Source organism: Triticum urartu, unplaced genomic scaffold (genome assembly GCF_003073215.2).
Source record: "Triticum urartu cultivar G1812 unplaced genomic scaffold, Tu2.1 TuUngrouped_contig_6730, whole genome shotgun sequence".
Lineage (NCBI taxonomy): Eukaryota > Viridiplantae > Streptophyta > Magnoliopsida > Poales > Poaceae > Triticum > Triticum urartu.
Window position 1 is genome coordinate 7,842 of NW_024117515.1, and position 24,110 is coordinate 31,951.

Sequence of the window (24,110 nt, forward strand, 5' to 3'; positions counted from 1 at the left end):
TGTCGCTCCTGCTCACAGCAGCGATAGGGCACTTGTTGAGTTACAGACGCCTCAACTCCGATCGTATGGAAAGAAAGCTGTGCCATCATATGAATGGGTGAACCAATGCTCGAAAGATGGATACAAGTAACACATCAGTGGCAGACCTACCACAAAGCCAGTAACCAACTCCAAGCTGCTCAAATAAGCAACAGCCAGGTATGTAAGTACGTATCAACCAAGAATGCGGAGCATGTAGGTTATCTCGAAAAACAAAAAGGACAGCATAACTTTCTTCGACGCAAGGCCGCAAGTATGCATTCAATCTGTACACCTTTTTGCACAAAATGCACAAAGATTATTAATCTGCACGGAATTTTCATACTGCTCTGCTTTGTTCAAGGGCGTGATTGACAAAGAAGTTTCGACATGGGAAAGAATGGACGGCATGGAAATTGTGCCGGCCCACGGCCCAGAGTTCCGAGTTAGCAGGCAGGCTGTGCAGTCGATTATTAATCCAGTCGGTCCTCGCTATCCTTCCAGTGATGCAGCAGCCACCTCCTTTCCATCATCGGAGAAATAATCTTTCCTGCAATGCAAACAAAAGGAGATCAACCAACGCAAACCATGCCATCTTCTTACTCTTCCAAGACATCATCAAGCAACAAATATGATAACACGGCAGATTAGCAGCTTAGTAACGGACCTTATTTTACGGGAAAGCTGGTACAGGCCTGTGCCTGCCATCGCAACGTTGACGCTGAAAAGGTTCCAGTTTTTCTGAAAAAAAAAGGTCATAGCATCGCAAAGCAATGAGACGAGCAACAGTTAAAACTGGAAACAACACATGACAGCAGGTGGAACGAGATGGCTTGGGAATATGAATCAAACATTCAACAAACAACTGAACATCAACAGCCCAGTCCAGGGAGCCGTTAAAACAGTACAATATGAGACGATCAATGCAAAACGATACCATAGCAGCAAGAGATGCAATGCTTAAAATGTATATTTCAGTTAAGATATATAGATAATCCACGTCAGCCAAATTTCAGGTCACCTTACAAGATTCAGTGCACATAATAATGAAAAATGATAGTATAGTATCGATGGCTTACCGGTGTGATAACCATGCTGTAGCGTGACCAGACGACTCCAGTGCAGGCAACCGCTGCACCCCATATTACAGAATAAGCATTTGAGCAGGACACAATAATAAGTAAAACAGTAAACTATTGGCATGCAGCATGCTGCCGTGAAATGCTCGTTGAACATACCAATTTGCTGAGGATAGGATATCTTTTCTGGAGGCTTAGCAAAGTCAGCAATGTTCGCAATGCTGATCCCCCATTTAAATGTTGGAGCCCAAAAGTGAACTGCAACCAAAGTCAGATGATCGTCTCAGCCTCTGAAGTGATATGAATTGTACTTTTTGTCTAATAGATATGTATCACCATTTAGTGCTAAAAACAGTCACGGTAGGCCATTAGAATTTATGGTGAACTGCACAGAAGGTCAGATTATTGTCTCAGCCTCATTTTCAAGTGACGGTTATAGCCAAAAATGCAGCTCTGGAACGTCAAGAATAAGCGCAGAGTTGGCGAAGGCTGAAGATATGCAACTTTTCAAGGGAGAAAGACATAGTTTCTTTGGGTCTTTGGAAAATTGCAGCATTTACCAGTAAATCACTTCATTAAAATATTTCATGTCTTAAGGACTCTAATCTTGCTTAAGTCAATATTTTCCTTTGCCAAGCTTACCAGGGAAAAATGCAAACATGGGTGGCAAAGGGGAATTAACATTACAACTCTTTGGTGCCCTGTAACTAGGTTTGTTTGGACCTATATAAGAGATTTCCTCACTATTGATAGGAGTGGATTTGTCTCATAGGGGATTTAATCCCCCTCAATTTCTCCCAATCCCCTTCAAATCCACCTCAACCTAACAAAGGGTAAAGGATTTTGTAAGGCCAAATGTCAAGATGTGTGGCCAGCAGGTTGTGTCCAGGCCACTGTACATAATCAGGAACATAATGCAATATGTTATTGGTTGACCCGACTAACACATTGTAAAGTGTTAGTGTCACAGCAGTGCAAAGGTGGCTACTTCTCGAATGGGGGGAGAAAGTGAAACCTGCAACTACCACAATCAAATGGATCACAAGACAACTTAAAAGGGAGAAGATGTAATCTCTTTGGAGCTTGAGAAAATTGCAGCATTTACCACTAGATAACTTTATTATAGAATGTAATATGCAAAATGCAATAATCTGTTCCATGAGAAAGCCAATATGTTTTTTTATATGCTAAGTTTACCAGGAAAAGTTTAAGGTATGGGTTGCGAAGGGGATAAACATTTCAGCTCAATGGTGGACTAGAGACTGCTGATTTATATACTGTTCAGTCCCCTGTAACTAGGTTTGTTCGAACCTATATGAGAGATTCCTTGGTACGGCAGTAAGTTCCCTCTCACTATTGCACTTTGTGGAGGAGCAAAATTATACAAGGGATTTTGTAAACCCAACTATAAACTTGCTAAAAGATACCTGGCCAGCAGGTTGTCTGCTGGCCACTGTGGATAATAAGGAACATATTAGAAAATGTTCTTGGCTGACCCAACTAACACACTGCAAAGTTATTGGTTCTAGGTTCTGTTGATTTCAGGTTCTATTTTACAATAACTTTAGTTTGACTACTGCTATTTTGATTCTCCATGGCGGCATGTTTTCTCCGTGTTATTATTTGTTTCACAAACAATGGCCACCTGGTCTCATATACTGAAACCAAAAAACAGAGTAAGCAGACAGCATTTTCACATTTAAAACATGCCAACAACCTGGCAATCCTAACACAACAACAGAGCCCGAATCTAAAAAGACACACAAAGAGAACATGAATAATCCACCAACAGGGGAAACAAAGCCAACGTTGACCTTCTTACATCAACCACTTGAGAACCTAAAACTGGCAATAAAAGTCTAAAAGACATTTGCTCGTAGGCAAACTGTTTTATACTTTTCTCCTAGTCAGTGTTACTAGCTTGCACAATAATAAATATAATCAGAGTATGTATGCGGGTAGGACTGTGACTAACTGGTTTTGGGGCCAGCAGGATGGTTCAAGAAGGCTTGAATCTTTGAAGCCATTCAATCAAATGGACGCACACTTTCCTCTCCTTGTGCACGACCCTGCCTATTTACTCTGTCCTGTACACCTACAAGCAGAAAACATGAAAGCACGCCTGTAAGTCAAGTCCAGCATAAAAAGATATCAGAAATTCATTTACAAAGCCCCTGCAGGGACTGCGCAAAAAGAATAAATCCCAGCGAGAATAAGACATGACAGGAAGCAAATTCAGACATCATCGATGGTACGAAACCATTGGTGGCTTGGCGCTATAGGGGGGTCGAGTTGAGTTCATCCAATATATACATTGCAGAAAAGCCATAGGTACCGCGTGCAGTGACCCGAGAAACATACAATCCCCAACAATGGATACTGGACACATCAAGTAGATCAATATCTGAGATAGTCAACCTGCTTTTAGCCATAGTACTACACGTAACACAAACTTTGCCGGCCCAAACAGTTGCTGCTCCTGCTCCTACTCCTACTCCTACTCCTACTCCAAACCCACGGGGACACGAGCCCTGGTTCTGCTAGGGTATCGAGCTCCTACTCCAAACACACAGGAACATCGAGTGTCGCTAGCGAGGGAGCGCGCGGGCCGGCGAGGAATCCATCGATCCGGACAGCGCGAACAGCGCTGGCGAGGGCTGCTCCTACTCCTACTCCACTGTTGACCCGAACACAAGGTGCCCAACTTTTTCTGGGCTCCCGGATGAAGGAGATTCGCTAGCGAAAATCGCGAGGCGGCGTGGAACCAATCTCGATCCGACTACCAACCAACCTACCAGCCCGAGGACGCGAACGGATCTAAAGGCAGCAGGCGAGAACGAACCAAGGATTGAGGCGGGAGGGAGATGGATCTCATCTATTACCTGCAAGGGAGGGACGCCCGCCGCCGGTCGCCGGTCGCGGTCGCTGTCGCCGGAGCCGAAGGAGCCAAGAGGGCAGACGGAGAGGGGATGGGTCTATTCAGAGGTAGGTGGCGTGTGCGTGCGTGGACCGGATCATGAGAGATTAACAGAACCAATCGGCGGCCGTTGGTGTGCGTATGGACGGCAGCGATGGGTCGACTCTGCAGGAATACAACGTGGTCCCTTTCTTTCCAAACAAGTATATCCCCAAACTAATGTTTAAGTCCGCAAAAAAAAACTATAGGTATGTTGCAATATTTTTGTTGATAGCTTACCAAGCTGACCACTTGGTGTAAAACTATAGGTATGTACTTCGTCCGTTCCTAAATAAGTACGAGTCTTTTTAGATATTCCAATACGGATTACCTACGGAGCAAAATGAGTGAATCTATACTTTAAACTATGTCTATATACATTCGTACATGGTCTTTGTTGAAATCTTTAAAAAGACTTATACGTATTTAGGAAGGGAGGGGGTAGTACTTTTTTAATAACAACCAAAGTATATATTCCAAGTGGCAAATGCATGTGTGCGTGATGACAAATCTCAAATGGAAAATATAATGTGATATTATCGAACATTCGCACGTCACATTGTCAATTTCCTCTTTTGAGAAAGGTTCGTCAAGAAAGGACAGATTCTCATGCCTTTTGATCAAAGTATCTAAGTTGAACAGATTGAAAGTTGGCACTGAGGTGCTTAGCCTATGCTTGAAAGCAGCCCAAAGGACATTGGCTTTTGAGTGATGATCTCTAAAATTGTTGCCAGAATCATCCTGCAAGCAATCAATATGATTTAACAGAATCAATCGGCGGCCGTTCGTGTGCATATAGACGGCAGCGATGAGTCGATTTTGAAGGAACAGAACATGTTGCCTTTCTTTCCAAACAAGTATATCCCCAAACTAATGTTTAAGTTAGAAAAAAGAACTATACATACGTATTACGTTTTTACAACCAAAGTATATATACCAAGTGGCAAATGCATTCATTCAATGGTAAATCGCTTCGCCTTTGGTGAGTCATTTTGAAGATCCGCAAAGCTGCATATCGACGATGGAGTCGCGTCAAGCTCCGGCGAGGAGGTGATCTGTCATTTTGTACTTTGATGGCTACTGTGGTGATGCCAGAGGCATGTGCCAGGCGTTTGTGTCAAGCTCAGAGTATTTTTCAGTCTTAATTGTATTTTTCCTTCTTGGCTGATGTTTCTTTATGCAAAGACTAGTGTTCTGCTTTTTTTTCCAGTTTTATCAGGTCATTGTGTGTATTTATGATATAAATGAGACATGTATTATCACGTAAAAAAATCTCAGTGAAAATATAATGTGATATTATCAAACATTCACACATGTGCAAATTGTTACGTGTTTCGAGTCGATGTGAGTACTAGGGAGGTTCCCTGGTCACACATAATCATACTTTATTATATAAGAGCAAAAAATATAGTTTCCTCATAATTTATTTTAGTCGATAATTTATAGTGACTATTAGGGCTGTAACAAGTGCGACATGCCAAGTGCAAATGGACATTCTCGCCTAGCTCAGTGGGCTATTGTCCCAACGTGATATGAAATTATAATATGTTGTATCCAACATCCAGTACAAACAAGTCGTCAAACCAATCCCACGTCATCAATATCTTATTTCATCCCACGACTGAGGGCTTCCACCAAATCCCGTCCTAACCGAACATTCTTCACATGCCCACGTCTAGGAGTGGACTAACGAGTAGCTCGGCTCGTTAAGCTCGTGCTTATTAAGGCTCGGCTCGTTAAGCTCGTTAAGATTAACGAGCAGAAAACTCTGCTCGGCTCAGCTCATTTGAAGCTCGTTAAGCTTGTGAGCACTCGCGAGCGTTCGTTAACAGATTATAATATGTTATGATATACGTGATGAATGTATATGTATGGTTTTCAAGATGAAATATGGTGACTACAAAAAGAAATAAAGTAGTTTGTTGCCTCATATGTCGATTAGATTAAATAGATAGGCTGAGGTGCTACAAAAAGTTTGTCACATAAGATAAAAATATGTGTTGTGTTGTTACTAATGAGCTTAATGAGCTACTCGTGAAACTCGTTAGCTCGCTCGTTAAGCTCGTTAAGTTTAACGAGCTAAAATCAATGATTGACTCTGTTCATTAAGAAGCGAGCTATGAGCTTAACGAGCCGAACTATCGAGCGCTCATTAAGCTCACGAGCTACGAGCTTTTGGTCCAGCCCTACCCACGTCTCCAACATGTGATTGCCTCACCACACTCCAAACTATATATGGCACTGCCTCGGCAGTGGGACCTTTGGGCCGCAAACTACAACACGTGTAGCCAACTGTGTGAATCGGTTGGTAGCGTCCTCTTTTGACCTAGGTTCTATTCATCCCACTTTTAGTTGTCTGTTTTGGTGAAATACAAATCTGGTAAACAAATGTAATTCCTCTCGACATGATACCCATGTTTCAGTTAGTGTTGTCCCGATGTGCGTGCTTTGATGGTGTTGGTATCGTGTCTTGGTTGGGTGAAGGAGATCATGGAGGCGTGAGGTTCGAACTAGTGGCGAGCGAGAATGTAGGAGGAGGATGCAAGGTTTATTGGTGATGAGGGAGCGTTCACCATGTGGACAAGGATAGGGTTTGCAATACCAAATGCACGACAGGAAGCAGGACATGTGAATAACATACACACCAGTAGCATTGTTCCTATCTCCACTCACCAGAAGTGGTGGGGTTGAATGGGAGATTAGGCAAATATTTAATAAAGATGGGTTTACTGAAGTAAAACAATGTATGTAGAACAATTACTGGACATAATAGAGAGTAAACTAAACTGGACAGAGAAACAACTAGCTAAACATAGGTAAATCTAAGTAGCAGTGCATCCAAGGGAAAACATAGCATAGGCAATGGAATAACTATTCTCATAATGGTCTTCGAAACATTCATAGAGAAATTAACAAGACGGGGAATGATTGACAAACACGTGCAAGTTACAAAGGTAAATTAGTTTGGGAAAGTAAAACTCATAGCTTGACGAAGATAAAGATTTGTTTGACCGGTTCGAGTTGCTCACGCAACTCTCCGTCTTGTTGGAGGGGTCTATATTTAACTCAGAGGACAATGTCCACACCCTATTCTCCTTAAGCTAAATTCACTCAGGCTTCACCCAATCACTCGTGTTAGATCTTCGAGACCTTCACATATTTGTTCTTTAGCCATCCACAATTACTCTCTAAGGCTCAGGATTAACACCTAACTGTCTAGTGATGCTCAATTACTTGGTTGTTTTAGACTCTAGGGTATTTCCTCACTAGGTTCTCACAATTCTCGCGAAGAATGGGTTGCTCTAAGAAGCTCTTGTCAATTCTCTCTAGAGGAACCAACTATCTCAGGTTTGAGTGGGGTGGCGGAGCATCCCGAGGTGTGGAATAACCAATAAGGGCCTTGGCCGCCTAATGGACAACCGGCACTTGGAGAGTAATGGTTGGATTTCAAATACGGGCTACGTCTTACTTGTGGAATAAGTCAATTTGACTCGACTGCACTTGATTTTTCCTCGAAGTCCTGAAGAATATCGTATCGGACTCAGAGAGAAAATCATAGTTGGAAGAGATTTCCAAGTCTTCACTCGAAGAAGTAGGTTTTGGGTTGAGCATCATGGAAGACCTGAATCTCAATGGTCACATAGACCCCCCCCCTTTAATAGTATGGTTTGCCCTATGACTCAAAAAGAGAGAAATTAAACTAGAAAACAAAAGTCCTCACTATGCTTCATATCCCTCATTGCGAGCGGATTGTTCCACGAACATGCATTCTGAAAGTCTTCGTTGTCAACACAATTTTTAGGGGTCATAACTCATGTTAAACCAAATCCTCGGGCACTTTCACCTATGTATACTCACAAATACATTTAGTCTCATAACTTTTTCTCGTTAATCATCCAAAAAACCCTAGGAGCCACTAGATGCACTTACAACGTATGAGAGAGGGGATAAAAGAGTGTGGTAGCCTATTGTTTTCTTACCGCGCACACAACTTTGGGTAACTTGAAGTAGCTTGTGTAATCTCCATAGGCTAGGTTAGGCTTAGTGTTCCATGTGGATTAGTTGGTTCATAAGTCATCACAGCAGAAAAATGACCATTACAACTGTCAACGAAACAACATCTTCCCGCAAAAGTCAAAATATATGAACTGAAAATATATACTCTTATAGTCATTATTTGCCACCACACTGTGGAAATTACACATTCAATCACCAATTACAATACTAAGGTAATCACTAAATATGTTGAGCATTTGTGTTGTAATAATTAGCATATTGGATAATGTCATGAGGGTCATTTTTTTAGATTCAAAATTAGTTAACTGAAATTCTCAAGTCCACATTGGAACAGTTGATTATTTCTCAGTTAACTGTATATTCTAGTTTCAACCCCAAGGAAAATGATGGTTTACTGGCATAACATGAGGTATATTGTTTTGCCAAAAGAAAGTTGATAAGCTTGAAGTCAAACAACAATAGGACCAGAATTCCTACATATAATTCTGATCAAATATTCAAAGATTATTCGGAATTTCTTTAATGTTCATGAATTTTTTGAAATGTTAGCCTTTTTTAAACAGTGTTCAATTTTTAAAAGTGTTTGCTTTTTTGGAGTAACTGATCACGAGCACAAATGCGCTCGTTATCCACAATGTCAGTTAGCACGTTTGGATTTGCGCCATTAGTTTATACGGGCATCTTTGGTCTGCCAGAAATCGAGCACTATGCCGAAATATGTACGTGGCAGAACGGGGGGTGAGCCAACCTAACTGAGTACATTGACCAGAGTTAAGGCGAGGATGGACGGCAGTTTGCCGTCGGCGAGTTGATCCATGGATCAGCAAGTTCGCTTTTCGGTATGGGCGTTGCGGCCCCGAATAGAATGCAGGGTCCAGCGTCTTCTCTTGCAACGTGAGTGGTGTTTTGGAGGCGAGGATTGCGAGATAGAGGTCTGGAGCGGCGACGGCGATCCACCATGGCAGGTACGTGGATCGTTGCTTCCTCGGCGGTATTGTCTCCATTTTGAAGGAAATATGCCCTAGAGGCAACAATAAAGTTGTTATTTATATTTCCTTATATCATGATAAATGTTTATTATTCATGCTAGAATTGTATTAACTGGAAACTTAGTACATGTGTGAATACACAGACAAACAAAGTGTCACTAGTTTGCCTCTACTTGACTAGCTCGTTAAATCAATGATGGTTATGTTTCCTAACCATAGACATGAGTTGTCATTTGATTAACGGGATCACATCATTAGAGAATGATGTGATTGACTTGACCCATCCGTTAGCTTAGCATGATGATCGTTTAGTTTGTTGCGCTTTCTTCATGACTTATACATGTTCCTATGACTATGAGATTATGCAACTCCCGAGTACCGGAGGAACACTTTGTGTGCTACCAAACGTCACCATGTAACTGGGTGATTATAAAGGTTCTCTACAGGTGTCTCTGATGGTACCTGTTGAGTTGGCATAGATCGAGATTAGGATTTGTCACTCCGATTGTCGGAGAGGTATCTCTGGGCCCTCTCGGTAATGCACATCACTATAAGCCTTGCAAGCATTGTGACTAATGAGTTAGTTGCGGGATGATGTATTACGAAACGAGTAAAGAGACTTGCCAGTAACGAGATTGAACTAGGTATGAGGATACCGATGATCGAATCTCGGGCAAGTAACATACCGATGACAAAGGGAACAACATATGTTGTTATGCGGTTTGACCGATAAAGATCTTCGTAGAATATGTAGGAACCAATATGAGCATCCAGGTTCCGCTATTGGTTATTGACCGGAGACGAGTCTCGGTCATTTCTACATAGTTCTCAAACCCGTAGGGTCCGCACGCTTAAAGTTCGGTGACGATCGGTATTATGAGTTTATGTGTTTTGATGTACCGAAGGTAGTTCGGAGTCCCGGATGTGATTACGGACATGACGAGGAGTCTCGAAATGGTCGAGATCTAAAGATTGATATATTGGACGGCTATATTCAGACACCGGAAGTGTTCCGGATGGTTTCGGAGAAAACCGGAGTGTCGGAGGGGTTACCGAAACCCCCCGGAGAAGTATTGGGCCTTAGTGGGCCTGAGGGGAGAGAGAGGACAGCAGCCCAGGAGGTGGCACGCCCCCTCCCATGAGGAGTCCGAATTGGACTAGGGGAGGGGGGGTGCGGCCCCTCTTTCACTCTCCCTCTCCCTTTCTTTCCTTCATCCTTCCCCTTTCCTAGTAGGATTGGGAAAGGATGAATCTTACTCCTACTACGAGGAGGATTCCTCCCCTCCTTGGGGCGCACCAAGGCCGGCCGGCCTCCCCCCTTGCTCCTTTATATACGGGGGCGGGGGGCACCCAAAGACACACAAGTTGATTGTTCCAAGCCGTGTGCGGTGCCCCCTCCACCATAATCCACCTCGATCATATCGTAGCAGTGCTTAGGCGAAGCCCTGCGTCGGTAGCAACATCATCACCGTCATCACGCCGTCATGCTGACGGAACTCTCCCTCGAAGCTCTGCTGGATCGGAGTTCGTGGGACGTCATCGAGCTGAACGTGTGCTAAACTCGGAGGTGCCGTGCGCTCGGTACTTGGATCGGTCGGATCGTGAAGACGTACGACTACATCATCCGCGTTCTCATAACGCTTCCGTTTACGGTCTACGAGGGTACGTGGACGATACTCTCCCCTCTCGTTGCTATGCATCACCATGATCTTGCGTGTGCGTAGGATTTTTTTTGAAATTACTGCGTTCCCCAACACATTTGTAGGGCATTGGGTAGTTGATTGAGTGCTATTGCTTTTCCCCATGATTTAGATCTGCTCTGCTTGAGGAGATAGGAGAGAGTTTGGTGCCTAGCTCTCTTGTTGCGAATGGCGCTGTGTTGGCGATGCCGCATTAGTATCAGGCAGCGGACAGCAAACAAGAACGGTTCTTGTCAGCGAAGGAGGCTGTCGTGGGCAAAAGGAGATCTCCCTCCGACGTCTGAGCTATCGACGGGGAAGATGAATCCCGAGGCGCCCAGATGGAATAAGAGGTAAGTGGAGAAGTGTCCTTATCTCTACAGAGATGCAATGATCTAGTAATTGAAAACTGACATAACTATGGAAATCAAGCAATTACAACCTTTTGGTTTAGAGGAGTTAGTTCACTGCATTCAAGTAGTCCATGCTAAAAAGTGCTTGGTGTTTGCAGGCTGAGGATTTTTCTGGTGCACCTAGCAGAGCACCATGCCCAAATCGACTCAGTGCGTTTGAGAAGGCTGTCAGGTGTTTTGGAGAGAATCCGGCTGAAAATGTGACCACACTTGTTCTTGGGAGTACTTTCGACTCCTTGGGAGAGGCTTACAACTTCTACAATCTATACTCATGGGGAAAAGGTTTTGGCATACAGTACGGAAAGAGTCGGCTAAATGTGGAGAGGACCAAGTGCATGCAAGAGATAGTCTATGGGTGCTCTGTTTGTTGGAGTCAACAATCATTTTCAGAGTGTGATACTGGTAGGTGTGCTAGTTTGGGACGAGATTTTTTTCGATAAAAGGTGTATTTTATTGGCTCAAAATGGAGCATCAAGAAGATACAAACACAACGAGCACATACCCGGCCTCTGCATAATTAGGATGCACGCAGCCAACACCAACACACACATAAAAAACACTAGCAAATAGCATGAACGACCAAAGCTATGTATAGGCGAGTAAAAAAAACTAAAAGCGATCAGGTCCACTATCACAAACTACAGAAATGACCATATCCGCACCAATCATCTAATGACATCACATGGACCACGATATTCTTCGACGGCAATGCCTTCAGAAAGGAAGCGACACTCAAGCGTCACCGTCACCGGATCCAACCACCAAGGCCAGTCTAGATTTTCACCCTTAAGAACTAGTCCGAGCTTATCCGAGCAATGCCTTCAACAAGGTAACGACGTAAAAACATCTTCATTGGCAGGTATAACCACCTCGGGTCAGACCTAGGCTTTCACCCCAGAGCTCGAGACTGTGTGCTTGAGTAGCACCACCATCGATGTTATCCATGTTTGTCAGCACCGCTTTTCCACGATCCCAGCAGCTACATGCGATGTACTGCCGCCACTACACAACCATTCCTTTGCATAAAGCCATAACCTACAGTTTACATCTCATCGTCGAAGTGAACCATCGGATCTGGAGCAATCCTCACGAAGATCTTTCTTTCAATGGTCACCACACAGCAATGAGGCCACCAGCCCACCACCGCAGGCCGGAGATCCGGGAGCCGCGCATCTAGCCAAGGCCACCTGGGGCTAGTGGTACCTTGAACTGCTGCCGGCTGGCGATGCGTGCCCAAGACCGCCGCAACGATTGGAAGCACTGCCATCCCTTGCATATTACTGTAGAAATAGGGGCGGGACCTCATCTCCGGCCTCCTCGACAGAGCCACCTTTGCAGGAAAACGAGATCATGGCATCCCGACTGGCGGCGGCTGCGAGTCCCGATAGGATCTGGACGAGGCGTCCCCCTACACAAGGGCGAGCCAGCTCCGTGCTCCTCCACATGCCAATATGTGGTCAGCAACTATGGCTGACGTTGCACGCCGCCGGCCGGAATCGAGGTCCGATTGGATCTGATGCCCAAGTCTTCATCAACAGAACACCAACGCTAGAACCATCCATGCTACCTTTGGCGCGTGCCCGCCGCCACCGCGGCAGAGGCCGACGGCGAGGGAGGCAAGGATCTGGGACCTGGGGCGGTGGCGGCGGGAGTGTCTCCCGGGGCGCCCAGAGGTAGGCGACACGGGAGTCGGGCTACCTTTGGAGTTAATGTTGTTGTTAAAAGATTTTCTCCCAGTGTTGGAGTCCGGGACGAGATAGCAGAGAGTTTCAAGTGACTATTCTCAGAGTTTCTCAGGATGATGGGTGGTTCTCCACCAGTGACCATGCTCCCATGTACTGTACTATGCATGGATGACTAGGTACATAGCTCTTGAAGTGGTGCGGGTGCATGTCGATAGTTGTGAACTGATGTCTACCTCTTTTGTCAGACCAAAATCGTGCCATGGAGCTGGCTATCAAGAGCATCATGCTAGACACAACTCACCGGTGGTGCAAATGGCACGCGTTGAAGAAAGCAAAGGAGTCATTGGGAGCTTTGTACACCAAAAAAAGTGAGTTCAGAGCAGAATTTCATAAGGTGGTAAACCACCACATGCTGTCGGTAGATGAATTTGAGAGAGGATGGGAAATGTTGTTGGACAAATACAAGCTGAGGGCACATCCTTACATGACACAACTTTGTGAGATTAGGCAGAAATGGGCTAATCCTTATTTTAAGGGTGTGTACTGTGTGAAGAGGACCAACACACAAAGGAGTGAGAGCGCCAACCACATGTTGAAGAATTATGTGCCGTCGAGGTGTCCCATGCACATGTTTGTGCAAACGTATGTGAGGCTAAGTTTGACAGAGAATCCGAGGAGAACTGCGAGGAGAAATGGACTAGAATTGTAAGGATGTTGTTTGTTTCTTTTCTAAAAACTTTCCATGTTTGCAGAATTTGTTGGGCTGCACATTGTTGCATAAGAAGTAGACTTTTATTTATGTTGCTTGTGAAAATTGCAAGGGAGACCGTTGATGAGGGTGAAACTTGCTGCATAATGATTGTAAGGATGATGCTGATTTTTTGGGATTGCAGGTGGGATTGCGGCAATGTGGTCAGGTCGGCTACTGTAGCTGGGATTGCGGTAATGTGATCAGTGTTGAGTGATTGTGTGTCTCCCTTAGTAGATGGTAATGAATGGTGTCGTCGAACAAGTGTGTCCTAGATTGTAAAGATGTTGTTATTGCGAACTTAACTTAGCACACGCTGTGATGACTGTCCTCTGTCGATCTTCGTAGAACTCATTATTGTTTGTCAATCCATGTTCTCTAGTTTTTATCCAGTTATGACTATGCTTTCCAGCAGTAATGCCGATTTAAATTGATATATTGGTGTTCCCTACCATCGGAAAATGGGTTTGTGGTGATGGTCATCTTTCTGAATTTTCATTGGATTCCTATGCTTTCTGAATATTTGATGGTCAGGATATTAAGGAATTTCTTAATATGTAGTACTGGAGTACTGGACACGTCGTTGAGGGAAGAAATTGCTATAGTTTGGTGCATACTTAGAGCTGATTGATATGCAAAGCGCCATCTCATAAAATTAAATGCTACTGCCTCCGTTCCATTATATAAGAACGTTTTTCAAGCTAGCGTTGGAGGTTGCAATTCCAACAAGGGTAACCATGTAGCAGGTTACACGTGTACAGTGTGTCCATTGGATTCGAATTTCGAAACACAAGAGTTGGAAAAGTAGAGGCTAGATTACAAAAACAGCAGCAGAGTGGCTGCTGACCTTTATTTGTCCTCTATTGATCCTTTGCTGAGTATACAGATAGAAGTGCTGAAGACTGTTGGGCAACTTGAAGCCAAGTTTGATGACTCCTTCAATGCTTATCTGGAGCTGGATCAGCCATCACACAGCCGGATGCAAGTTCGAAGCACCACATAGTATCAGCAGAGGTACTGACCCATATGGTTTACGATTTCTTATCTGAACTACATTTGGATTGACTTCAGCTAACAGCGGTTGCTCTGTCAAGGGAAACATCTACTCATGGCCACCGGAGGATGCGGAAGTAGACATCGATTAAGACAGCTCGGGGCAGCGCTCTGGATTAGAGATGACAACGAATTTGGGCGCAGGTGGATTTTAGTGTGTGTGGAAGGTGAGGAGAATAGATGGATACAGATAGTGTAGAATAAGATTGGTAGACAGTGGGATGCAATAAATGGGCTAGCTGTTGGCGTTAGTCCAGAATCCAGTGTGTAACGACCCACATCGTATGTCAAATTCCGAGCCGCTATGGTGGAGGCCGACATCGTGATGTGGCCTTGCAGTCAGCTGTGGGCAACCAGCCCTGCATAATAATATAAATACATGTGATATACTTGGGCCTATACTCTGTGCTTTGGGAATCTTGAGGGGAAAGAGGAGCAAAGATATCGAGGGCATCTGTGCTCGCGCACAGAATAGCACTTTTGTGGTTAGCTATAATACACATCTCACTCCCGGCCCTTCCTTCTATGGTCGTGCAATGGGCCGGCCAACTCGAAAGCCCCCTTGTAGCAACCTTCCTGGAGGCCTCGTTAGTCTTATTGCACGTTTTGCAATATTTGGGAAGGGGAATGGTATTTTAGAGTAAAGAGTTGTATTAACATTAGACATGAGAAGAGTCATTTTGTTTCCAATCCTCTATTTGGCGCATGATTGGAATTTTGTGAGAATTTGAAGAGAAATTCTATTCCCTTGCTTAGTCTATGGGAATTGACGAGAGACTAGAACTGAGAAGTTAATGTAAGTTATGATGAAGAGTTATTGACTCACTAAAACAATTTCCTTTCAATTCCCACCCCCTCTCCTAATAAATTGTTGGAGTTAGAGTCTTAAGTGTCATGCCTATTCTCTCATGAATTCCCAACCCCCTCACCAAAGAATAACTTTGAAGCCTCATACCATTTCAATTTCAATTCCCTTTCTCTAATTACTTCCCATGAAACACGCATTTAGGCTACGCTATTTCCTCGCTTGGATACTATTCCGTGCCTCTAGCACCGGTTAAGGCGCAAATAATACCAAATACCTATAGAGAGGTTCCATTACCCCTTCCGTAGTGGGCCAACCCATATTGTTTTTTCTGAACCTGTTCCTCTCATTTTTTCTGGGGTGGTTTTATGTGGTTTATTTAGGTTTGTTTTGTTCAGTTTTTTGTTTTTGTTTTTCTTTCTCCCTTTTTTTTCTTTTCTTTTACATTTTTTGTCGAGTGCGTGAAATTTTATGAGATTCGGAAACTAATCAAATTTTATGATTATTTTTAATTTGGTGATTTTTTCAAATTCCTGAACTTATATCAAATTCATGGACTTTTACCAAATTTAAAAAGATTCTCAAAATTTTGAACTATTTTGAAATTAGGGAAAACTTCCAAATTTCTGAATTTTTTAAATTAGTGAACTTTTTACACTTTGGCTAACTTTTTCAAATTGAGGAACTTTTGCAACGGTCAATATTTAAAGCTCAACTGTCAAAGTCAAAGGTCAATTCTATCGCAAAAAAGTCAAAGTTCAATTAAGAATGGTCTACGGTAAAAAAAATCAAAGGTCATGTGGCCTCGTGCGTTATGGCCCATCTAGCTTGCCCTTGAGCGCCAGTTTGTTTAGCGGGTGCTATAAGCGCCGAATAGGAGCTCTCGTTTCCTCTTGTTGGGATGTTTCTAAGTGGTTGGCTGCCCTTATAGATTTACAATATAAGGTCATTCGAAAAGAAAAGAAAAAATGGGCCCAGTGCTGTGAGTAGCCTTCTCAGCTCGAGCTCATATGAGCTCGAGTAAAATCCAAAAACAAAACAAAGAAAATTCAAAAGATTCTGAATTTTTTTTGAAAAAATTTAACAAATGTTTTCCGTGCTTGCAAATTTTCATCACGAAATAACATATGTGGAGGTTGTGACCAAAGTAATAAAATCAACACTCCAAGAATAGCTTTTGCAGCATCAATTTTGTTTTTTTTGCCATGACTTACACAAATGTCATTTTACGATGAAATTTTGCCAGAATCTAAAACATTTGTCAAATGTTGCCACAAAAAAAATTCAGATTTGTTTGGATTTATTTTCATTTTTTTGGATTTTACTATTCACCAAGCTCATATGAGCTCGAGCTCAGTTTATCCATGTCCGCTGAGTGGGGGCAACTATCTCAAAAGAGGGCAACATGTGTGCGCCCATGCTAACTAGGCCATACGCCTTCACGAGTCCTATTTCGCGACATGCGCACTGGAAAGTGAGCTAACGCGCACCCAAGGTTCCCCACACGCCATTTTGGGCAATCCACATTCGGGCTAGGCGCTCATGTTTTATTCATTTTTCTTTGTTTCTTCTTGCCTTTTCACTTCAAAAACTATTCCAAAATCTCAACTAATTTTTTTATAGATTTTAAAAAATGTTCTTTGTTACAAAAATGATTCATGAATTTGAAAATTTATTCCAAATTTTGAAAAGTGTTCATGAATTTGAAATATTTTCGGGATTGATAATTTTTACGAATAACAAAAATGTACATGAATTTCTAAAAAATGAATTAAAAAAATTATAATCTCAAAACTTGTTTGTTGAATTTCAAATATTGTATTGTTTTTCGAAATTCTTGTGGAGACCAAATAAAGTTCCCAAATTTGAAAAATTATTCATCAATTTACAAATATTTGTCAATTCAAATGATATCCATGTGTTAAAAAAATATCCACTAATTTCAAATTTTGTTCCGAAATTTCGAATTTTTATGTCGATTTGAGAAAAAGTTCTCAGATTTAAAAACATTTCACAAAATTGGGAAATGTTCACTAACTTAAAAAAATTATATCAAAAAACACGAAGGAATTAAACAAGTGTTCATGACTTGTAAATTTTCTCGCACTCAGAAAATGCTTGCGAAATTCAAAAAGTATTCTTCAAAAAAAATATGTACAAAAAGGAAAGCACACATAGAAAACGAAAAAATGAAAAAGAAGAAAGAAAGAAAAATCGGAAGGGAAAAACAAGACAATAAGGGAAAACTAACCAGTGAGGTGGAAAAGCTAGAAATTGGCCGGCTCAATTTAACCAGCACGCTGCGATGGGAGGTACACATTACTAGGCTATTCTCCGACCCATGCGAGAAGTAGGATCTGGCCCAACTTGTAACAGCGCGCATGTGCCAGCGCACGGTAAGTTTGTTACTTTTTCTTCTTTCGATTTTTTCACTTCGTTTTTTATTTTGAGTGATTTCACTTTACATTTAATAAAATTCAAGAATTTCATAGCACTATTTTTGATTTTTTTACATTTGAAAAATATTTGTGAATTCAAAAACGCAAATTTTGGAATTAGTTCAAGAATTTGATAAAATTGTTTGTGCATATTAGGTCGTTTGTTTTCAAAAAAAATTTGTGTGTATTAGAAAAAAAATATTAAATTTATACTAATAAAATAGTTCATCATACTTTACAAGCTAAAGAAAAGGTTAGTTTGTATAAAAAATGTTCATCAGTTAATTTGTTTCACCGTACCGTATATAAAAAAGGTTCAGCATATATTAAAAATTTAATATGTGGTTTGGGTTTCTAGACTGAATATTTGGTTTGGATATTTTTTTTAAGGAGGCAAAAGGGATAAAACATACAATTTCCTTTATGTTTGTATTATTGACATCCACCTGGGCAGATAGATGATCTAGATATCAAAGCCAAAGCTCTGCTGTTCGGTCGTTGTACCAATATAAAACCAGCTAGCTGAGTACCCCTTCCGTTCCTAAATATAAATCTTTTTAAAGATTCCACCATGAACTGCATACGGAGCAAAATAAGTGAATCTACACTCTAAAATATGTGTATATACATCCATATGTAATTTATATTGACTTATATTTAGGAACGGAGGGAGAGCTATGTCGAGTACTGCTGTCATTTTTGATTTCTAGCTAGTAATGTAATTGATATATAATTACACAGAGACATCCAGCAATGTGTTGCGTGCATCAAGATAAACTCTTGTTTGGTGACCATGATATCGACCATAATATGTCCATAATGATAATGGACCATGCCACTAAAAAGTACTTACATCATGAAGAAATCTTTTTGTACATAGTGATTCAATATAATGGCACATGTGATATATTTGTATTTACTTTAAATGGTATGAATAAAGAAAAGTTCTTCCGGACATGGTAGGTATTGTACGGTTGCTTCAACTTACCACGTACATTTTACGTCTATTGTCGTCTTCACGATAGTAACCGATATCATCAAGTTGTCGTGATCTAGCTACCTTTGTGACCGAACATTGGTCGTCCCTCAGATGTTATGCCATAGATGGCTAGTTACAATAGTTTAGAAAAAAATAGGAGCTACACTAAACTTTATCTACACTTGTCATCTACACTAAACTTTGATTTCTTAAGGGAGCTACAAGGGAATACACAACCCGCAATTATTTAATTCATAGCGTTGCCCACCATTATCCCTATATCATCGTAATCCACATTAACTACTATATATAACTATATGATTATGTTAATGAGGATGAGTTGTAAACAGTTAAGTAAAAGCTGGAGCATAAATGGTATCCAGCGAAAATAGCAATGGATCCAGCTAGTCAAATTAATGACTTACTCCAAATGAGACAAGAAAATAAAAGGTGTCTAATGAAACTATTCCTACATCCCATCAAGAATATTACATAAAACTTAGCGATCTCACAATAATCGAAACAATTTAATATTCAACATCCTGGAAAGTGAGAGGCAAATGAAAGGTATCCAATGAAACAATGCCTAGATCTAACCAGTCAAACTAAGTAAGGCATTTAATTGATATAAAATGTTAGCTAAAAATAATCAAAGGTGAAGGTAAAAAAAGGAAACACACGAGAGTAATAAAGAGAAGGAAGGGTAGTCGTCCATTTCCAGCTAGTACAGCTAATGAAAGGACAAAAGACGAAATAAATGAGGGCAATAAAAATATGGAATGGCAGCCCTCTGTTTCTAGCTACAGCCAATGACTTGGTAATCAAATTCTCCTATATATACCGCACCAACTCAACCCCAATCTCCATCCATTACCACATCACCCTCATTTTTCCTCTCCTCGCTTAGCTTTTCTCCTCCCTGCTAGCTTAACTCCTTGCCGTGGGTAGCCATGGCGGCGGCGAAGTCAAACCAACTCAGCACCCTTGTGGCCAACATGTTCGCTGCGGTGAGCTATATACAATTTTGATGCCATTTGTGTGGGGTTCTGGCATAGTTTAAATAGCGCGCTAAGCCTCTTAGCGGTGACCTCTTCTAAACGCTATAGCGTGCTATAGCAGAGCTATTTAAAAAGTTCTTTCATGTGTTTGGATCAAAGTCCCGTAGCGCAAGACCTTTTGTAAACGCTATAGCAGGCTATTTAAAACCATGGGTTCTAGTTTCTCCCATGGTGGATGTGTAACACAATATTAATTGTTGGATTATGATGTTTCTGCTTTTGTGTTTCTTTGATGGGTTAGGGTTTGCTGGATGATCAGTTCCGGCAACTTGAGATGCTCCAAGACGAGGGCAACCCAGACTTCGTTGCGAAGGTTGTCATGCTTTTCTGCGAGGAGGGTGAGCGTATCATTGGCGAGCTCGCCAAGCAATTGTACGTTGCCATGTCAGGTGATCTGATCATTTGTGTAGGGTGGTTTGATTTGACTTCTTACTTGGGCATTCGGATTATGTCTATGTAGGGACCAACCATGTGTGGACTATGGCAAGGTGGACACATTTGTGGATCAGCTCTGGGGAAATAGTTTATAGTGAGGCCTCTTTCCTTCTTCTTTCATGTCCTCTTTGTATGTGTTTGTGCAGTAGTATGTATCAGGACTATTGTAGTTTTCTGTGTCTTGGAATGAAAACTAGGTATTTAGATCCCAGCTAGATACATCATAAGGCATACTATCATGTTGGGGGAGAATTATAGTCCATTTTCATCATTATAGTGTTTTATGGCAAGGGTGGTCAATTTCCTGAATTGATCAGGCGGCTCAACAAGTATGGATAGATTGAGATAAATAAGGGGAGGGTTGATATCAGTTTGGCAAGTTGTAGTGATTTATCATCTAGATCTGACAAAAAATAATCCATTCCGTACATCTTAGGTAGCTCAACATTTAGCACGTGACATATTCCAATTAATTTTTCCATTATATTCTTATATTATTTCTATACGAAGACCCTTTGGCTGTTTTACTGTTTTATAATTTACATCTGACAAACTGTACAGGCGTAGTACCGTTTTATGATTAAGATCTAACAAAATCATTCGACCATTGTATTGTTCTATGATGTACATCGGACAGTTTGGCCATTGTAGTACTTTACGGTTTGGATCCAAAAAACCTTGGCTGTTGTACCATTCTATGAATTAGATCGGACAAATATCAATCACTTCCCATAAATCATATAGCTCCATGAGTAGTACTCTTATATCCACCTTGTTACCCCGCAAAAAAATATCCACCTTGTTAAGTGGCTCTTCCAATTGATGTTTTGGAGGTTGACATCCATTCATCTGTTGTAGTGCTTAATCATTAGAGGGCTCAAAGAGAAGCACTTCACATTTTCCTTTCTGAAGTGGGGCTCATACAATTAATTTGGGTAGAATCGTCACCCTCTCCTTCAGCATCACAACTTTGCATGACATAGATCCCTTGCCTAATGAATCTTGGTTTAGGTATGTTTGTGGTATATACGTATTTTTTTGGATCACAACACTTTCATTACTGAAAATGTTAACTCCTAGTGGATCAATGTATCACTTTGCTTACACTGGGCTTTCATAGTTGTATTTAGTTGATTTCATAAGTCGGTGGTACATCTATTTGCTTAGGAGGCTAGAATGAAGGGAGAGCACTACAATACTATTTTTCTGTCATTAAGCCGATTTTGTGGGTCTTTCCTCATTGTATGCTATTGCATGTCGCAGTGTTGGTGCTCGGAGAGTGAAGAATACTTGCATTCAGTTCCATGAGTGTTGTCAGGAGAAGAGCAACATTGGGTTAGTAATTTGTGCTCTCATGTCACACACTATTGTTTTTCAATCATTTCGTTATTGAAATCTTCATACTGAATAATGATTTCCTAGTGTGCTCACGTCATCTACTGGAACATATTTTCTTACTATTAGTGTTATCAGAGTATATATTGATGGAATTGCATGTTCACTGCTTTTGTAATCTGCTAAATGTATTCAGACATTATATATAGACATATTTGGCTAACTCCACTGAGATTCTCGGGTTAGGAATATAACTTCTCCGTTTTAATTTAGTTGATTGTATCCTTTAGGATTGTTAAGATAACCCTACCAATGCAGAGTTTTGTTCTTAAGGAGGCAAATTGTAATGGCCATGAGCATTTTCAGTAGTTATTAATTAATAACATGTTCCTTTATCAATTAATAACATCTCCATGAGCACTTGGAAACGAGCTTCACAACTTACTGAGTTTTTTCTTGTCAGGTGCCTGAAGGCACTGGATTCTGTGAGAAATGATTTCTATGATCTGTGCAGCATGTTCATACCATAGGCTTCAGGTATTGATTTCTGTAACTCGTCTTAAAATCTAAGTAGCATGTAGCTTTAGAGTAAAATAGAATAGTAATCTCCAAACACTTTTCTTTTTATTCTAAAGTTTGCATGAAATGCAAAATGTTGAACTAAACAATAGATATGAGGAAAGACATGTTAGCTTACTACATAACAACAGACAAAAGACATGTTAATGAAATGAATGCGACTAATTTGCATGTCAAGCATTAAATTACTAGTGCTAATTGTGGAAAAAGACAAGCAGGGAAAGTTTTTTTCTATGGCAAGTCTGTACCTAGAGGTACTACTTGGTTTCTAGGACTACTAGAAATCTCACTTGAAAATCTTCGTTCACAGATAACTGTTTTGGGTATGTATGTGATATCTGAATCTTAGCCTCATGTACCTCGAAATGGTCACCCAAATTTCGCCTCAAAACTTATCTTATATCACACCATTGATATTTAATAGACTTCATGGTTTGCTTTCTTGTCTGGATGATGACATAATCTTTACAATTATTTTGTGTTTAACTCTTTGGGTCCTCCTTCTAAGTAAGATCGTGGTATACGCAACTTACGCGCTATCTTATTTTCAAATACAGCTGCAACAGCATGTCCTAAACTATAGGCCGAAGCAATAAAGCTGGAGCTGCATGTTCTGATTGCACATTGTGTTTGAAGTCGTAGAATATGCTCAACTTAGCATATATGGCCTGGAGTTGTTTGCTTTTGTGGGGTCTATAGTTCTATCAAGTGACAAGCTGCTCATCTGGTGTCGATTTCTGTGGTACTATCCGTAGTTTCGTTCTGAATTATTGGTGGTAAAATAACAATCATCCGCGATCGTTTTGCATTTCAGTGGTTAATCTGGTGTTGTGGTTCTAGTCAGTTTCTAGCTCGTATCAGTTCAGTGGCAGTGTAATCTCGACAAAATCATGTGTTTGCAGTCGGCGTATGGACTATGGTGGTATATTGTGGGGAACATTGTAATGTTATTTCATTATCAAGTTATGTTTGTTGTTGGGTGACAATGTGCGTACCAAAATAATTTTATTTCTTTGGTTTATCATATATTTCATCCAACTCATCGTATCTGACTCTCCATCCCCTCCTCGTGTGGATTACACATCTAGAAAGCCAGGACTGATTTGAGATTTAGATATACTCAGTTATCAGATGAGATTATGAACACGTAACCCTGACTTGAGATTACAAATATATTTTCCTCCTCAAAGTATAGTTGACAGATAAACATAGCAGGATGATAACTATATATACTTCTAGATGTAATGGGTCACTTTAGGAATAGCAAGTGCCTTGGTAGTAGACACAGTCAACGAGAAAGACCATCTTTGACATTTGTTTCCTGTCTCGATCATCCGAGATTCCGAGTACTATATGATACAAAATGTTCTTTAAGACCAGAATTGCCGTGATCCATGTGAAAAAGCTAATTAAAAAGTGAACAGAAAACACATTGCAAAATTGCCATGATTTTTTGGAAACAAGTAAAACAAAACTAATAGCAAAATTTGCCATGATCCATGGCCAAAACTATATATAAACCTCTACAAAGTCGTGGCAAGTATATTGTATGAAATAATTATGGATTAGCCAAGCTACATAAGATAAATTTTGTCATGGTGGTATCTGTTAGAATAAATCAGAGGTCACCATCGATCATCCAAGGACAAAGCAATCACACGAGCACGACACCAAGATTTGTTAACAAGGTTCACCGATATGGCTACATCCCCGGGGCTTGACTATGGGCGCTCCTCCCATGACACCACTACAATACCGCATCCAGTCACTCTGGACACCGGCACTATTGGGGAACGTAGTAATTTCAAAAAAATTCCTACGCACACGCAAGATCATGGTGATGC

General features: G+C 41.2%; 2 protein-coding genes across 2 annotated transcripts; one reads left to right on the forward strand and one right to left on the reverse strand.

The window, feature by feature from the left end:
* Positions 1-239: 239 nt before the first annotated feature.
* On the reverse strand, positions 240-4,130 carry LOC125531022 (mitochondrial pyruvate carrier 4-like). Its single transcript, XM_048695426.1, has 6 exons — positions 3,980-4,130; positions 3,073-3,192; positions 1,257-1,355; positions 1,098-1,150; positions 686-759; positions 240-568 (listed from the first exon to the last, which is right to left on the reverse strand). Exons 2-6 carry the CDS (start codon positions 3,122-3,124, stop codon positions 511-513), a joined length of 336 nt encoding a protein of 111 aa, XP_048551383.1. The 5' UTR covers positions 3,125-3,192; positions 3,980-4,130; the 3' UTR covers positions 240-510.
* Positions 4,131-19,566: 15,436 nt separating this feature from the next.
* On the forward strand, positions 19,567-22,224 carry LOC125531023 (histidine-containing phosphotransfer protein 1-like). The gene is made up of 5 exons (XM_048695427.1): positions 19,567-19,866; positions 20,159-20,289; positions 20,378-20,446; positions 21,616-21,687; positions 22,151-22,224. The coding sequence occupies exons 1-5, from the start codon at positions 19,810-19,812 to the stop codon at positions 22,215-22,217; spliced, it is 396 nt and encodes a 131-aa protein (XP_048551384.1). The 5' UTR covers positions 19,567-19,809; the 3' UTR covers positions 22,218-22,224.
* Positions 22,225-24,110: the final 1,886 nt, after the last annotated feature.

Bases quoted from the DNA above. Each gene is read 5' to 3' on its own strand.
- LOC125531022 (XM_048695426.1), bottom strand. From the start codon at position 3,124: ATGGCTTCAAAGATTCAAGCCTTCTTGAACCATCCTGCTGGCCCCAAA. The intron at 1,356-3,072 runs GTTAGTCACAGT...CTTTGGTTGCAG, and splicing joins TCCTGCTGGCCCCAAAACCA to TTCACTTTTGGGCTCCAACA. The intron at 760-1,097 runs GTAAGCCATCGA...TTTTTTTTTCAG, and splicing joins ACAGCATGGTTATCACACCG to AAAAACTGGAACCTTTTCAG.
- LOC125531023 (XM_048695427.1), top strand. From the start codon at position 19,810: ATGGCGGCGGCGAAGTCAAACCAACTCAGCACCCTTGTGGCCAACATG. The intron at 19,867-20,158 runs GTGAGCTATATA...TTGATGGGTTAG, and splicing joins TGGCCAACATGTTCGCTGCG to GGTTTGCTGGATGATCAGTT. The intron at 20,447-21,615 runs GTGAGGCCTCTT...TGCATGTCGCAG, and splicing joins CTCTGGGGAAATAGTTTATA to TGTTGGTGCTCGGAGAGTGA.